The sequence below is a fragment of the Plectropomus leopardus genome, chromosome 11, assembly GCF_026936395.1.
Source record: "Plectropomus leopardus strain MGB_pleo_1.0 chromosome 11, ASM2693639v1, whole genome shotgun sequence".
Classification (NCBI taxonomy): domain Eukaryota; kingdom Metazoa; phylum Chordata; class Actinopteri; order Perciformes; family Serranidae; genus Plectropomus; species Plectropomus leopardus.
The window spans coordinates 445,320-462,912 of NC_142186.1; the positions used below are offsets into that span (position 1 = coordinate 445,320).

A 17,593-nucleotide genomic window follows, 5' to 3' on the forward strand; every position below is an offset into this window, starting at 1 on the left:
AAGGGCAATAAAACTAAAAGCCTGGCTACTCTGCTTTGACTTTTGCGTGGGGTTTTCGTTTTTGTTACTCACATACACTAAAAAAAACTTGCTGGTTCACATATTCTTAAAGATTTCAATGTCCCAGACAAATTCCAGACAAATATGAAGTGAGTGTATTGATCTTAAAATCATAATAGTGCTGAGGCACCCAGTAACCTGGAACAAAGGCTATGTCCATGCAGCAGCAGCTGTGGGTTAGATTCCATCCTTGGCCCTTTGCTGCATGTCATCTCTCTTTCCCCCTTTCATGCTATCTGCCCTTTTAAATAAAGGGAAAATCCACCTAAAAATAATCTTCAAAATGATGATAGTGCTGTTATGTCATGTAAATAAACCATGTAACTATCAGCTGTGTGCTTGAGATCAGACTGGATGTGTAACCACTTAAAATATGGATGAGTGGCCACTTCCTATCTGCTTATGTTTGTCTTTTCTGGTTTTTTTTTTATAAAGAAAACACGTTTTGTAATGTGATATTTATTTGAAATTATATACAAGCCAGCCAGCCTACACCTTATTTAAGTTTTTGTTGCGAGTCCTGTGTTGCACTGCACAGCACTGCATTGCTTGCAGCCAATTAGGATATTCCATGAGAAAACAAAGACATCTAACCGATGCTTGAAAAACGGATAATTAGCAGGTAATAGAACCCCTGGCTGTTAATGTGGAAGCTTCCATTCTTCAGATTAATAGCACTTTCATACCAGTGTGATGGAAAAATGTGGGTGGGAAAAACAGAAAACCAAAGTCTTTAAAGACAAAACACTGACTTAACAATTACTAGATTAATCAAGCAAAAGAATCAGCAGATTAATTGATTATTAAAATAACCGCAATACCAAGCCTCTGGCCAAAGAGGCAGCTACAGATTAGCACAATGTTCCAACCGAACATGCTATGTGTCCTTGCATGAACAGCCTGTGCTATTACTGTTGTCAAAGGCTACGATTACATGCACATCACATTTCTGACTAGGACAATGTTGTGAATTTCATGTGGGTCATATACACAGCATATTCTGTTTAAATGTTTCAAATTAGGGTGTTTTCTGAAGTTAGCATTTTCTGATAAAGAGAATGGGATATGCTGGTATTAGTCGGGGGTTTAGGGGCATTATTTGACCATGTATACAGCTAATTCAGAATTTGAGTCGCAATTGGAGTTTTCACTGCAGTTTATGACACACAGCCTCTCGTCTGTTCACTCTCAGCTCTGTGCGTTGTCATGGTTATGTTGTCCACAAACCAGCTTGCCAACAGATTTCAAAGCTGAGGTAGAGATGCACAAATATCGCAGCGCTGACTGTTCTAAGAAGGAGGTAAAAGGAATGAAAAAGGGGGGCTGAGCTTGCATGGCCCAACAGTCCACCACCGCAAGGAAAATGTGAAAAAGTCCTATTTTGACGCAAATAGCAAAATGACAAGCCGCTCCAGCTGTTCTACTTCTCCATATTTTGACATAATAAACGACATGTTAGGTTATGTAATCAGATTACGCGCAGCTGCATGTAAACAGGAGTATTATTCATTTTTTTGAAAAAGATTAGTAGGAATATTTTTGTTTTTGGAATTAATGCAGAAACTGAAATATTTTGTTTATGTAAAAGTACTCAAAGAGTCCCCTCTCTGTGCTGCTCGCACACATAGGGTGCTTTCACACTAGAACTGTTTGGTCCTCTTTAAACAAACCCTGGTTTGTTTCCTTGGATAGTCACAGTTGCGCAGCATCAGGTAGCATCACGATATTTTGAAGGAATATCATGATGCGTGATATATATCGCAATATTTATATCATGTTTAAGCCATATTGCCCAGCCCTACAATGAATGCATTTCTGGACATTTACATTGTTCCCTGCTGTTAAAAAAACATCTTTCACAGGGGATAGAGGTGGCTACTGTGGAAAGTTTTGCTTTTGCTAGAGAGGAAAGCAGAGAGGGCAGGTTTGAAGAATTAAATTGGCATTTCCCACTCGTGAGTGATAAGCTGGGCACTTTGTTTGGCTCTTGTACTTGTTTGGGCAAACAGGGTTCCAAATGCGCTTGTCAGTGTGTGACCGGAACACTTCACCATAATACTGGCCTACATGCTGCATCATTTTAGCTATGCTATTAATGTAGGATGTTGAACATGTAGTGACTTGACACTTCAAGCAAGCAAAGTCAAAAGTAGATTCTTCCAAACTTCTGCTGTTCAAAAAAAGTAGCACGGTTCATTTTTCATTTACCGATTTAAATGTCACATATTTTGAATTGGTTTTAACTGCCTCGCGATGCATAGTTACATCCCTATTAGTTTTAGTTATTAATACAGTCAAATGCCTCTGCTGAGCAAAGTTTTTCAAAACTTAAGGTTATATAAACATGTACAGTGGGTACGGAAAGTATTCAGACCCCCTTAAATTTTTCACTCTTTGTTATATTGCAGCCATTTGCTAAAATCATTTAAGTTCATTTTTTTTTCCTCATTAATGTACACACAGCACCAGATTGACAGAAAAACACAGAATTGTTGACATTTTTGAAGATTTATTAAAAAAGAAAAACTGAAATATCACATGGTCATAAGTATTCAGACCCTTTGCTCAGTATTTAGTAGAAGCACCCTTTTGAGCTAATACAGCCATGAGTCTTTTTGGGAATGATGCAACAAGTTTTTCACACCTGGATTTGGGGATCCTCTGCCATTCATTGAATTGGTTGATAAGGATCTAACGTTCAAGAGTCCGCATTTAATTCTCCTGTTATTATGCTGTATGACAGGAGATGAGTTAATTTTTATGAGATTTTCATGTACAACTCCCCTTTTGTTTATTTTAGTATTAAACAAATGAAGTGGTCGGGGGACAGACACTGTTTTTATAACATTTACATTATGGGTGTGTGACTGTGCTAGAAGAAGCTCAGAGAAGCATGTAAGACTGCGACTCTGAAACCTGGTCCCAACTCTGGTTTGTCATGGCTTTGGGCCTCTAATAAAATCGGCCAGATTCTTAGAGAGGAGAGCGGCTCCATCCAAAGTGGGATGGATGCCGTCCCTCCGGATAAGACCAGGTTTACCCCAAAAGGAGCGCCAATTATTAACGAAGCCCACATCATTTGCTGGACACCACCACGACAACCAGCGGTTGAGTGCTGACATGCGGCTAAACATGTCATCACTGGTCACATAGTGGAGGCATGACTCATAATAATATTAGTAGAAGGTCGCGTCGAGCAGGATCATGGCATGTGCGCAACCAAGGCCCATGACACAGGCTCAGCTGCAGACAGGACCATAGCAACAGAAACAGCACAACCAAGACCACGATCAAGGCAATCAGGAGGTACAGCATCAGTTCAGCCACAGCACGAGCACAGCCAAAGGCAGGATCACACCATCAGCACAGCATCACCACAATCCAGGCTCAGCCAGGATTGCAGCCAAGATCCAGGAACACTATGAAACAAGGGAGCACGAATGCTCCGGGGAGGCAACCGATTTTGTGTAATGCAGTAAAAGGACATAAGCATTTGCAGATGGAAGGAATAAGAGAAGAAAAAAAGGAGCTCAGTGTATCATAGAAAGTCCCCCGGCAGCCTAACTAGGGGCTTGTCCAGGCAACCTGGGCCAGCCCTGATTATAGGTGTTATCAAAGAAGAAGGTCTTAAGTCTACCCTTAAAAGTGAAGCAGTGTCTGATGCCCTGACTGAAACTGGAAGATAGTTTTAAAAGAGGAGTGTGGTAACTGAAGGCTCTTGCTCCCATCCTGCGTTTTCAGAGTGCAGTGCTTTTGAGGGTTGATAGGGAACTATAGGATGCTACAGAAAGGACACAACCTGTCCATTCAGAGATTTGTAGGTAAGGAGAAAGATTTTAAATTCAATTATGGATTTTACAGGGATCCAGTGCAAAGAAGCTAAAACCGGAGAAATATGATCCCTTTTCTTGGTTCCTGTTAGTTACACAAGCAGCAGCATTCTGCACCAGCTGGAGAGACTTGTCGGGGTAACGGGATAATAGGGAGTAACAGTAATCCAGCCTAGAAGTAACATGCGTGCACTCATTTTTCAGCATCTGTTTCTGACAGGATATGTCTAATTTTTGCAATATTACGCAAGTGAAAAAAAGTAGTCCTTGAAGTTTGTTTTATAAGAGAGGCAAACATAAAACTTAATCAGATATAACTCTGAGGTTCCTTACGGTTGTGCTGGAGGCCAAGGCAATACCATTTTAGAGATATTATATAGTTTCTGAGGTGTTTGGGGCCAAGAACAGTAACTTCAGTTTTGTCTGAATTTAACATCAGGAAATTGCTAATTGTTAATAGAAACACATGGATTATATCTAACAAAGAGCTGTCAATTAAGTGTAAAACTTCTTTATGTAGCCTAGTTGGGATATGGTTTTACAGGCATGTTGATTTCCCCATCCAAGTCATCAACATGCCTGTTAGACCCCATCCCAACTAGGCTACTTAAGGAACAGTCTACAACCCCTGGCAAAAATTATGGAATCACCAGTCTTGGAGGATGTTCATTCAGTTGTTTAATTTTGTAGAAAAAAAAAAACAGATCATAGACATGCCATAAAACTAAGGTAATTTAAAATGGCCACTTTCTGGCTTTAAGAAACACTAAAAGAAATCAAGAAAAAAATTGTGGTAGTCAATAACTATTGCTTTTTTAGATTAAGCAGAGGGAAAAAGTTATGGAATCACTCAATTTTGAAGAAAAAGTTATGGAATCACCTTGTAAATTTCCATTTCCAAAACTAACACCTACATCAGATTAAATCTGCTCATTAGTTTGCAGTTAAAAAGGAGTGGTCACACCTTGGAGAGCTGTTGCAACAGGTGGATTGACATGAATCATGGCTCCAACATGAGAGATGTAAATTGAAACAAAGGAGAGGATTATCAAACTTCTTAAAGAAGGTAAATTATCACGGAATGTTGCAAAAGATGTTGGTTGTTCACAGTCAGCTGTGTCTAAAATCTGGACCAAGTACAAACAACATGGGAAGGTTGTAAAAGGCAAGCATAGACTAAGGAAGACATCAAAGTGTCAAGACAGAAAACTTAAAGCAATATGTCTTGAAACCAGAAAAAGCACAGCAAAACAATTGAGGAACAAATGGGTGGAAACTGGAGTCAACGTCTGTGACGGAACTGTAAGAAACCATCTAAAGGAAATAGGATTTACATACAGAAAAGCTAAACAAAAGCCATCATTAACACCTAAACAGAAAAAACAACGTTACCATGGGCTAAGGAAAAGCAATCGTGGACTGTGAATGACTGGATGAAAGTCATATTCAGTGATTAATTGTGAATTTGCATTGGGCAAGGTGATGATGCTGGAACTTTCGTTTGATGCTGTTCCAATGAGATTTATGAAGACGACTGCGTGAAGAAAAAATGCAAATTTCAACAGGCATTGATGATATGAGGCTGCATGTCAGGTAAAGGCACTGGGGAGATGGCTGCCATTACATCTTCAATAAATGCACAAGTTTATGTTGACATTTTGGTCACTTTTCTTATTCCATCACTTGAAAGGATGTTTGGGAATGATGACATCATTTTCAAGATGATAATGCATCTTGCCATAGGGCAAAAACTGTGAAAACTTTCCTTAAAGAGTACTGTTTGTCACCTGTTCCATGTCTCAGAGACTGCAAGCTGTTATAAAAGCCAGAGGTGGTGCAACAAAGTACTAGTGGTGTGTTGTAATGTTTTTTTGTTTGTTAGTTTTTTCATTATTCCATCATTTTTTCCTCAGAATTGAGTCATTCCATATTTTTTTTCCCTCTGCTTGATCTAAAAAAGCAACTGTTATTGACAGCCAGCCAGAAAGTTGCCATTTTAATGACTTAAGTGTTGTGGCATGTCTGATCAGCATTTTGGTGGACTGGTGATTACATAATTTTTGGCAGGGGTTGTAAATAAACTTCAGGCCCTACTGCCATATCCAAATTTCCTGTGTCTGAGGTCAGGTCGGTTGTAGGCAAGAGGTGATGGATTTTAGCTCTAACAGTTATAATTTTATCATTAAAGAAACTGATAAAGTCATTGCTGCTGAGGGCCAAATGAATACAAGGCTCTGTAGTGCTGTGCCTGAGTCAGACTGGCTACAGTGTTGAAAAGAAACCTGGGATTGTTTTTATTTTCCTTAATTAATAATTAGTAATAGTTTCCTCTGACATGGCGGAGGGCCTTTCTATACATTTTAAGACTGTCCTGCTAGACTAAACAGAACTCTTCCAGATTGGTTGAACGTCACTTTCTTTCAAATTTCAGGCAGGGTCTTAGAAGACCTTTGGACAGTGAGCCCCCTAAAAATAAAGAAATAATTACAGCCAAACCTCCATAACCTCTAATTTAATCACTAGATTAAGTGATAGATAACATACTGCGCACTTATTCCTCAGCATTTATTATATTTAAAATCACTCCAAACAGCAACATATTAAGAAAACTAAATGCAAGAGTCTACAAGCTTCTGTACAGGACTGACTGTTTAGGGTAAAAAATATATCCATTAAAAATACTACATTAAACAAAAAATCTCTCATGGTTCCAAAAGATAAAAACTAGAGGTCCAAAAAACCAAGGCTGAACCTGATGGGGAAAAATCCAAACCAGTGCACCATCTCCATGTTACTTACTTTACTATTTGCGATGGGGGAGAATAAACCCAACAAAATAATATGAGGGCATTCTCTGAGCTAGCCTCCTCGTGTTGGAAGCTTCCTTTGTCGAGATGAGTGAAATGTCAGTAATGTCACTGATCTGAAGCGCTATGCAAGCAGTGCATCAGACTGCAAGTATGAGTTCAAGTTGCACATCACTTGGGACACATCACATATATAGGGAGAGGAGACTGAGAGCATTTCAGGTTCCACTGCTTTTTCCACTGCTTCTTTCGACAGATTTCTGTATTGTTACGTTTTTCTTGAATTGACGGCTCAAGTTATAGTCTTTTAATGCACACACATGTTGAATGCAAACTTAGCACATTGTTTAACCACCAGCCTCTGTGGAAAAATACTTAGCAGTCCATAACTTATTAAACACTCTACATTTGGCATCAACCCAAGCGCTTATATGAAGTAGTTGATGTCTCCACTTTCAAATTGTAGCTCCTGTCATCTGTGTACGCGCACACTAACTAATGAGCTCAGCAGACGAAGCTACTTGTGACAGTTAGAAGCAAACTCACAATTTCAAAAGCCAATTCGGGTTATTTCTTTTTAAATTTTTAAGATTATTTTTCTGGGTTTTTATGCCTGTAATTGATAGGAAAGGTCAAGCATGAGAGAGAGTGGGCAACATGCAAGAAAGGGCCAGGGCTGCAATCAAACTACGGTGATGACACAATCTCTGTACATGGGGTGCCTGCTCTATCCACCGAGCCACCAGGTACCCCCCTTCATTTTATTTTATTTTTATTTTGGTCTCACAGTAAAATTGTGGGGTTTCCTCCCAGGCCCATCCAGAACCATCAGGCCAGCAACCCATGTGGTGCCCACATCCACTCTATGGAGAACATAGACTTTGTCTGATGCTCACACAAAATGAACTGATTGCTTGTCATGTTTGGAGAATTTAGCATCATGTCTTGAAGATAGATGAGTCAAATTTAAGTGTAAATAACTTCTCTTAAAAAGCAGGTGTTGTTCTGGTCTTGTCTCCTGGATGCTGTCGTCAGTGGTTTTTTATCAGTTCCTTGTTCCATGCTACCTTAACTTAAGCTTTTCTAGGGGATGCAATGATCCAACATTTTGTCTTTCCCTACACTGTTTACAGTACCTAAAGTCACCCAGTACTCAAATGTCAAATCTGTAGATGTTACTGTGTGATCATCTAATTTTTATGTAATTTTAATGGTGGTGCAAAAGCAAAAAAGAAAAGAGAGTGTTACTAAGAGAATGTTAAACATTGACTTTTGTCATTGTCATCGGCAAAGAAACCGTATTTTCTGTGGTTTGGACATGTCATGATGCTGATAACTGTCCAGCAGATTGGTTGATCCATCCATACTTTTCATTCAGCCAATTCCTCCAGAAGAGCCTTTTTTTGTTCAAGCTAGACTTAAGCCCCTTACCCACTGGACAAAAAAACACCAACACCCACTAACTATCTGGCTGTTTTTATGTGAAAGATTACAGTGGACATTCACTTCTGATCAAAATGACTCAACAGTAGTCACAGGTATTTATCTGCTTCAGCTCCAATCAAATTTGATTGGCAGTGATGGAAATTTGACACCTGGGTGGACATGCTAGTTTTAGCCAAGCATTTTGTTTTAGCTCCTTTGCTGGTGCGATGCAAGGATGCTTCGCCGCAAAGTACCACCCGTCTCCACCCATGCAGCACTCGAACGTTTTAAAATTACTTTGCACTGATTTTGAGAGAGATTTAATTAATAAGATATATAAAAAAGAACTAACTAAAGTAACATTTTCACTGGCCCCAATGTACTGGGGCTGTTAACTAACCTGTTTTTCAAAACACACCAGAAAAAACCCCAAAAGGCATCCCTATCTGTTGCAGAGCCTTGCAGTTGGATCTAGTATACTAGCAATGGGAAAGTAGTCTATAGCCTATTTTTACTGAGTTTTCCCATGTTTAGAAAACCTGCATGCACATGTTAATATTGGGTGGAAAAACGATTTAGGTCCCCATGGTGCTCTTCCGGGCTGAGCCTAAGGATCCCTTTTCTTCCATGTTACTTCATTCACAATTATGCTGGTATAATCATCTGTAAGATAATTAAAATCTGTGTCATGTTGATGGCATATCATGACTTGCTATTGTTATGACTGATAGAAACGTAGCTGAAAGTGAAATTGCTACAGGCTCTGAAGAGAAGCAGTGAAAAGGGAAAGTGACTTAGTAGAGCAGATTGAACAGGTCAAGCCCACATTTAGCCCTGAAGGACAGTTTAAATGCAGTCAGTTAAGAGCTGTCCAGTCAAAGCATTATCATTTATGAGATTGCAAATCAATTCTGAGAGTTTGCATGTGTTGTTGACTCATGCGCATCCACAGCCTTTCATAGTGTGAGCAGATGCTTTGCAGAGACCTGATTGGTCCACTGAGCAGCTGGAGGATACTGTGTGTCCATCATTCAGCAGGAGAGGAGACATTTCTGCAGGCTGTTTCAGTTATCCAAAATATTGCACGTGTGGTGATGTTGTATGCCAGCTGTTCTGAGGACATGCCTTCTACCAGTTGTTTGATCATCTTGCACCCAGGCAGCTTTTTGGTCCATTAACAGGCCTAAAATGAGCAGCTTGTTGTGGTTGACTAATAGCCATTACACAAACTAGTGCAGCTACAACACACTGAGCGCACTGATGCATTTTTCATTTAAGTTAAAACCATCAAGTGCTAACTATCCTTGTAACACCCCATATGTCAAACTTCAGCAGTTGTTGGGTTTTACTAATACCCTTCTCTTTTGTCTTCTCTCAGAACAAAAGCCACCTGGAGTCAGACAGAAAACAGGGATTATGCTGTAAACTCCCACACTGCCTGTGTTTTGCTTGGTCTCACCAGACAAGCTAAACCTGTATGGCATTGTCAGCCACAGCTGCTTCCTTATGCGTGCTGTGTTCATATTGCCTTGTCATTTCAATGCTGCTGAGTGAACATGACTCAATGGGATTGGTCTAAAACATGCCTCAGGGACACTACTCTCCTGTACTGTGCTGTGCTCCATGCACCAGAGACTTGACCCTGATGGCTGTTACAGACAGAGCCAAGGATAGGAGGAGCACAGGTGTGCCTTTTTTCTTTGTTTTGTTTTTTAAAGAGATTTTTGGGGCAATTTTTATATTTTGTTGATATTGAGTACAGATGATAAAGGGCTGAAGTAAGGACCCAGCCTTAATGGTACATGCTGAGCAACTGCAGCAACCCATACAGATTGAATTTGATGGATGGTTTTAAAGGGGAACTACACCCTGTCATGTGATTCCTATGGTCTAAGAGAGTCCTCAGTCAGGCCCCTAAGTTGAGCAGTGTTTTTTTTTTAGTCTGTTCTGTGCAGTGAACTTCAGGAGATACTTTGGTCTCCAGATTTATCACAATAATTGCAGTGAATTTCCTCTTCCTCTTAGTAATATCATTCAAATGTGATTATCGTGCTTTGAAATCATGGTAAAAACTGTCGGCGGGGTCTGAAATTAACACCCGCTGAGCGCCAAATGCGGGTAAATCTCTGAGGGTTATCCGCCACACTGCGGGTAAATGTTTGTACCAAAATAGTCACAAATTATACTCTGGTGAGAGTTTGTGCTGTATTTTTAGGGGTCCACTGCTCTGCTGCTCTGTGCAGCTGCTCCATTGCTTTCTCTGTGTTTCACACACACACCTAAGCGGTGCGGCAAAGCCTGTCTTGAGCACTACTCGTTCTGCAGCACTGTTTACCATATGAGACATCAGCTGATTGACTATCACCAGCTGCCGGTCTGCTGGGAGCTAACGCTGCATGCATACTGATGAAGGTTGTGAGATATGAGACAACCTGAGATGGAGGTCCCGCAGTTTGAACCAACACGGTAAACTCTCTTTGCCTCTCACATTGACAGTGACAGCCCAGTAGCTCCAGTTCTTCCGTTATTACCTTTCACAATAAAAGCTGAGGCTGTCAATATATTTAATGCTTTTACTTCAGATTTTGCTCTGGCCTCTTCTCTAAGTTAGCATTCATTATTTTCACAATTAAATTTACTGAAACAAATTTATATGTGAAACAAAAAAGGCAATTTATTATTTTAGCTGGTAAAAATATGCTTGGCAGGTAGATGTTTTAATTAATTTTGGACACTAACTCTCAGACTGTAATGAGTCAACCAAATTTAGCAGCAACAATGTCCTTCAGACACAACAACGCTGAATGTGCAGCCCATACCTCCCCCTTCTGAAAAAAAATCTATAATTCTGTTGTGTAATCTATATATTGGAAAAAAAAAACTTTTGACGTATATACATATTAAACAGCCAGATCTGATTTGGCTGTCATAACTCTGAGTTGGGTACAGCCCTACCAAAAATATGAGTAAACATGGGTAACTCTCTCCCAAATCCAAAAAAGAGAGTGCTTAAATTCAAGCTGGTGATGTCAAAGGGTATATGCCAACCAAGTGAGCCCTTCCCTCGAATGAGTCCTCTTAAAAGTTCTATGAGCTCAAGTCCTGGTGCTGTCTGAATGATCCATCTCTCAGTTCTGCCTTCAGCTCAGGCCTGCACTGCTGATACTAGTCCAGCAAAGCTGGAACTAAGATAGGGCGAGCCCAATTTAGAATGCATCAGTTAGGTAACTGAAGGCTAAGCCTTAGGCTAAAAGCATTTCACCATCTGTGTGAAAAGTCTTTGTCATGCTGTTTGGCCACAAAGAGTAATTCTCAGAGTTGGATTTTTTTTTAGCATCTGGCATTTTTTTCTTGCTCATCATCATTATTCTGCCAACTCACTAAGTTCTGAGGGCATCTAAGCATTTGAGCTTAATTAGAAAGTTACTTAAAAATCCTCATTTGGGTAATTACTTCAGAGTTGCTAATGTTCAACTGGAGCTGCTGTTTTCTTTTTCTCCCAGTCAGTGAGTTGGCTCTGCTTTGCTGCTCAACAGGGGATAGGAGGAGAAAACCATATTGAAATGAATTCACAAATATTTATATTATGTACGAACATATTATGTTAGGACCTATGCAGTACTGTACAAAAGTCTTCAGCCACCATATATTTGCAGAGAGTTGTAATGAGGATGTATGTATGTATATATATATATATATATATATATATATATATATATATATATATATATATATATATATATTAGTTCTGTGCATAGATTAATTTTTTTAATCTAGATTAATCTCACTGCAATCCTGTAGTTAATCTAGATTAATCTAGATTAAAATTATAGATTTGAATTTTGCCAAAGACATTCAAAATAATATCTATCTATCTAAATGATGAAAATGCATCACAAACTGCTTGAGAAAGATGTTCTACTATAATATTTGGTAAAGAAAAATAATGTTCCATAAGATTTACTTTGGTGTTTAACTTTTTTTTATTTTGTTAAACACAGACATTTAGGAACACAGGTTCTGTCTCCATGTGGAAAAAGCTTTTTCCTGCTAACTGGAATGAACAGCAGAGGGCGCAGCCTCTGATAACATGACCCTAACTGAACTGTGGGCCTACATTAGAGGTCATGAAGAAGACCATTAACAGTCAGCAGCTTTGTGACACGGCTTGAGCCAATCACTCCAGTCACTCAGGCAGACCAGCTTCCGCCTTGTTCGCGCCCCCTCCGCGTAATTCGACCAGGTATACATCCGCGCTTAAACAACAAAGTGAAATTGGTGCCTTGCTCACTGTATAGACCGATAATTTCCTTATAGCGCGATAAGAATCCCGCGTTAACGGAGCACGTTAACGCCGTTAACGGCCCAGCACTAATATATATATATATATACATCCTCCTGTCAAGATTGTTTTTATAGATCACAGTTTTTGCGCGGGAAGTGGCATACACCTCTTTCAGGCCTTTTTTTGTGTATACACGATGGTTATAAATGAGATCCCTGGTGTGGTCACACATGGTCTGCAGTTGTGAGACTGGTTGGATGTACTGCCAAACTAACAGAAACGACAACAAAGGTGTTGCTTGGACTGTATTTATATTTTCATATCTATCCATACCATACCATATATTGTGCTGGCAAACACTCAGCCCCTGCTTTGTGCACAGCCATTCCTCATTCCACCTGCGAATGCACAGGATTGATTCAAATGCCATGAGTGAAAACAGTGACATTGACTGGAGGATGGTTGTCCTTCCCTGCATCCCTGCTGTTTCCCTGACTCTGAGTGCATCCAGCTCCCCTTATTGTCCCAGGTTTCCAGTCACTGGTGTCTCTTCGATTGTGGTCAGCCTTTCTAAAGACAGAACGAAGACATGAGAGAAAAGATGTTATGTATGGCACTGCAGACATGCATGTCCACCACTCAAATATCATCTGATGTAATGTCAGTTACTGAGGACGACTGCAGCACAGTCAGCTGTCAGTGGGCTTCACCTTCTCTGTAGCACTGGTGGTTGCCTTTCTTCAGAAGAGAAAATATAATCCACAGGCCACAGTGTGTCCAGTCACTGATATTACCTCCCACATGATTGAACAGATTGTAAAAACATTAACACTTATTGACAACAAATCTCTGTGTCAAAGTGACCATCATCTCTGACCATTCAGTGTGCTTGTTTTTCTAAGTCTGAGTACATTAAAAAAGTGAATGACTTTGTTAGTAGTTTCCACAACCTGTTGACAGATTGAGCTTTAACCTCTTGAAAACCAAATTGGCCTAATTTCTCTCAGAAACATAGGAAGAAGACAATGAGCAATAGAAGAATAAATGACCCAAAAATTAGCAAGAAAGAAAGATAGCAAGAAAATTACCTTAAACTTTATTTATGTAACTATTATTTTTTTCCTCCCTCTTTTCTTTTTTTTTCCTCTAGACATTTTCCCTGTAGCTGTTGCTCATTGTTCCTCGCCCTTTCCCATGTTTAAAAATTAATAATCTTCTCAGAGATCCGAGGTTTAAATACTTGTGAAAGGCTACTGAAAGCAACAGTGATGTTACTTCAGGTTTCAAAGGGTTAATCACTATATGTCACAAAATCTAATATTAAATATCTTGATTGATCTTTCTGTCAGATGCTAGCCTTTGCATCTGCATTCATAGATTTTCTTTTTTTTGTTTCTAAGTCCATGAAATAATAATCTATACAATGATGACAGCACGTCACAGTGTCGAAAGAACTTAGAAGAAATTAAAGGACATCTCGCCCATATCACAACTAGTGTTTGCATCTCGCATATTCTGACTGACATGTTTGTGACATATGTGTGTGGTTTAGTGATGTATGCTGATTGAGACTGTGTTTGTCTGGTTCCCTTTACCTCAGATATCTGGAGTCTAGGTGTGATCCTCTTCATGTTGGTATGTGGCCAGCCACCGTTCCAGGAAGCTAACGACAGCGAGACACTCACCATGATCATGGACTGTAAATACACTGTACCAGCCCACGTCTCCAGTGCCTGCAAAGAGTGAGTGATAAACACACACACACACACACACACACACACACACACACACACACACACACACACACACACGCATGCACGCACACACAGTAGGCTTGGGTCATATAAAAATGGTGATTGCAGTTGTTATGGTGACACACGTAGTGGAGCTGTAAAATATATCAGACTACCTAGTTTGAGAACTCTGTTTTGGCCTTTGTTACCCCTTTTGTCCTTATTCAACAGAAACATACAACTTTAGTGATCTAAGTTTTGACACGGGGCAACCCTTTATGTTGGGTATTATGCCTTACGCAAGGGTTGCCAATTGTTAGGGTATGGCTATCAGAAATAATAAATAATTATTAAGAATAATCATTTATTATGGTCAATAATGTGACTTAATTTACATTAAATCACCTTGTGGGGCACCATTCCCAAAAAAGAGGAAAATGATAGCCAATCAATAAAATCAGTCTCATAAAATACAAAATCAGAAAATAATCCATTTTCCATGTTTTGATTTAATAATAAAAATTGAAAAACTTTAAAAAAGAGTGATTTTCCTTGATGTGCTTATAAATGGAAATTGGGAAATAAAATACAGGTGTGAAAACCTTCTGTCTCAATTTTGCAATGATTTTTTGTTTTGACCTGGAAGTTGCTGGAAGTAGTGTACTGCTCATTGTTATTAGAGAGCAGATACCTCATTGGCCACTGGTCTAAGCTTGCCATGATTTCTCGACAAAATCGACTGTAATTCTCTTAATTCTCAACCAATTTTCATGAAATTTGTTTTTTATAATCATCAGAAAGTGAACGTGACAGTGGTTACCTGCTTGAATTGATTTTTTTGTTACTGGAGGCAATCTAATCATCTATATGACAAAACAGTAATCTTTTAAATAGCAACATCCAGTAATGGAGTGTAACAAAGTACATTTATTCAAGTACTGTAGTGAAATACAATGTTGGGGTACTGGCACTTCCCTTGAGTATTTGCATTTTTCTTTAAATTTCATGCAACTTCATTTAATTTAACATCATACTTCCACTACATTTCAGAAACACCATGTCTATTTGTCTGCCTTATGTAGATGACAAAGATGGCTGCATAATGGCTTTTTCCTTTATTGTTCACTTCTCACTAGATTCCATATCCCAATTTTTCCGATTCAGCTGCAATCTCAGCTTTTAACAGTGTCATTTGAGTTGGATTGAATTTCCCAGCTGGAGTTTTAACTCCTTAGCTCAATCGCAGAGAAATGTCTTGCACAGTCTGTCGCTGTAAATTATAGAACTTATATTACATGCCGGCATCTGCTTTTACTGAACACAACGTGTTATTTCAACAAGATAGGTTAGATTCTACCCAAACATCAAATGCTGCTTCAGCAGACAGCTGACATGTTGGCTTCACTATGAAAGGTTTCCACCGACTGGTGGCAGATTGACTAAACCTCTGTCTGCTCTGTAAATGCTTTCAAATCAAGAAGGGTCATTTCCCACAGATGTTCAGAGCCGCCTCTTCAAACTGGTGTTGGGGCTGATCCGGACATACTGTATACACAACTGTAATAATTATATAAAACTCTGAATATAGAACATGATGATTGGCAAGGCCAATTATGGGCTAGCCAGCTAACTTTAAACATAACATCCAGATAACAGCTCTCACTCCAAAGCAGGGCATGTGCTCAACGATCAAAAATCAAGCTAACCAATATCAACCAGAAGCAAAAGTCCAGCTGTTCTTATACAGACCACAGCCCTCATCACACTTCCATCTGTGAAACTGTAAAATCATTTTACAGGATTTTTGAGTCTTGTGAATTTAGATTAAATTGAAGTTGTTGTTCTCGTCCCTTCTCTCCAGTCTGATAGACCGCATGCTTCAGAGGGATCCCAAGCGACGGGCTTCCCTGGAGGAGATTGAGAGTCATGCTTGGCTGCAAGGGGTGGATCCCTCCCCAGCTACCAAGTACAACACTCCCCTTGTCTCCCACAAGAACCTGTCTGAGGAGGAACACAACAGCATCATCCAGCGCATGGTGCTCGGAGACATTGCCGACCGAGAGGCCATAGTAGAGTAAGTTTCGCTCTCTTTTTTCTGCTGTCCAAACTGAAGTATAGAGTTGTTTCATTCATGTGCAAGCGTCATGGTGTTTTTCTAGGCTTGGTTTTACATCCAGTCTCTCCTCTGCCTTTTGCCTTAAGTGTGAAAAGTACAGTTAAATGGTAATGACACAAGCAGAACTGCAGCTGACCTCTTCATCAGTCAAACGGACATTAGCACATGCTAATGTAACTGGTAGTGTCTGCCGCTGTGTTTAAATGAAGAGGCCCAGACCAGGATATCTTTGGAGGTGATCTCCATTTCTTCTGACAAAAGAGGGAAATAACAAAACCCTTCATCAACTGTCAAATGTGTGCCTTGAGCCCCTACACAAATTCAGTGACACAGGAATGTGTTAAAGTGCTACACATTCAGTAAAACCCAGGAAGTCCACCTTAAGTAATCAGTCCATGAGTTGTAACACCCAAACACTGTACATTGCATTGATGTATTCAGTATTGTTTCACAACCTTAAAATAATTAGAATAATTAAAAAATGTCATGCAATCTTATATTCCTCCTCAACAATCACAGGTGTCATAACCCGGCCTGTTGGTCATGACAATAACAGGAACTGACATAAAATGCCAAGAAATATAACTTAATACGTCAGCACAAACATGATGTGGACCTCTTAATGAACAAACACAAGTGTTTTCCAGATTATGGAATGATAAATACTGTTTTAATGGAATGGCACTAAATTACCAGATGATTTGGTAATTTGACTGTAATGTTCCTCACACATTAATCAATGAGAATTGCATACAGCCACATGCAATACTCTGAAAGCAGTCACAGTGTCTGATAAATGCGGGTCTGCCTATTCATTTCACTGCACTGATGTGTGAGGAGCTGTAACACTGCACAGAGAGAGAGAGAGAGAGACCATAAAAGGAATAAAAGAGAGGAGCTGCTGATTTCAGAGTTATAACCTCAGGTTCATACTTGTTTCTTGCAGCCTCATTTCACACTTTAAATGAATGTTGTTCTATGGAGCTTCCTGTGTGGTGATGAAAAGGAACAAACACACACACACACACACACACACACACACACACACACACACACACAAAAAAAATAGGGTTGAAAGATGAATCCAAAAAAACCCAACCCAGCAAAACAAAATGCAATTTTCACATCCCAAAAGTTTTGATATTTTTTTAAAAGCTACTCAATGGAGTAGAGGCTCAGAAATGGCTGGGCCAGTGGGCTTCACATGCACAAAGTGCAAACTGATGCTCACACTATTACTGCATGCCAAAAGCCAAGGCTGAGTTTGAACTGCAGTCCACATTGTATGCATTTACTAAAGTCATGTAATGTGTGCAGGGAGTGTTTGGTTGAGTAAA

At 39.6% G+C, this 17,593-nt stretch overlaps 1 protein-coding gene across 1 annotated transcript in view; it reads left to right on the forward strand.

Moving 5' to 3' along the window:
• Window positions 1-17,593, forward strand: part of snrka (SNF related kinase a) — a 59,450-nt gene that overhangs the window by 26,840 nt on the left and 15,017 nt on the right. Inside the window, exons 3-4 of the mRNA XM_042489467.2 lie at window positions 14,008-14,149; window positions 16,002-16,214. Coding sequence (XP_042345401.2) covers window positions 14,008-14,149; window positions 16,002-16,214 — 355 coding nt within the window. The remainder of the gene's footprint in view (window positions 1-14,007; window positions 14,150-16,001; window positions 16,215-17,593) is intronic.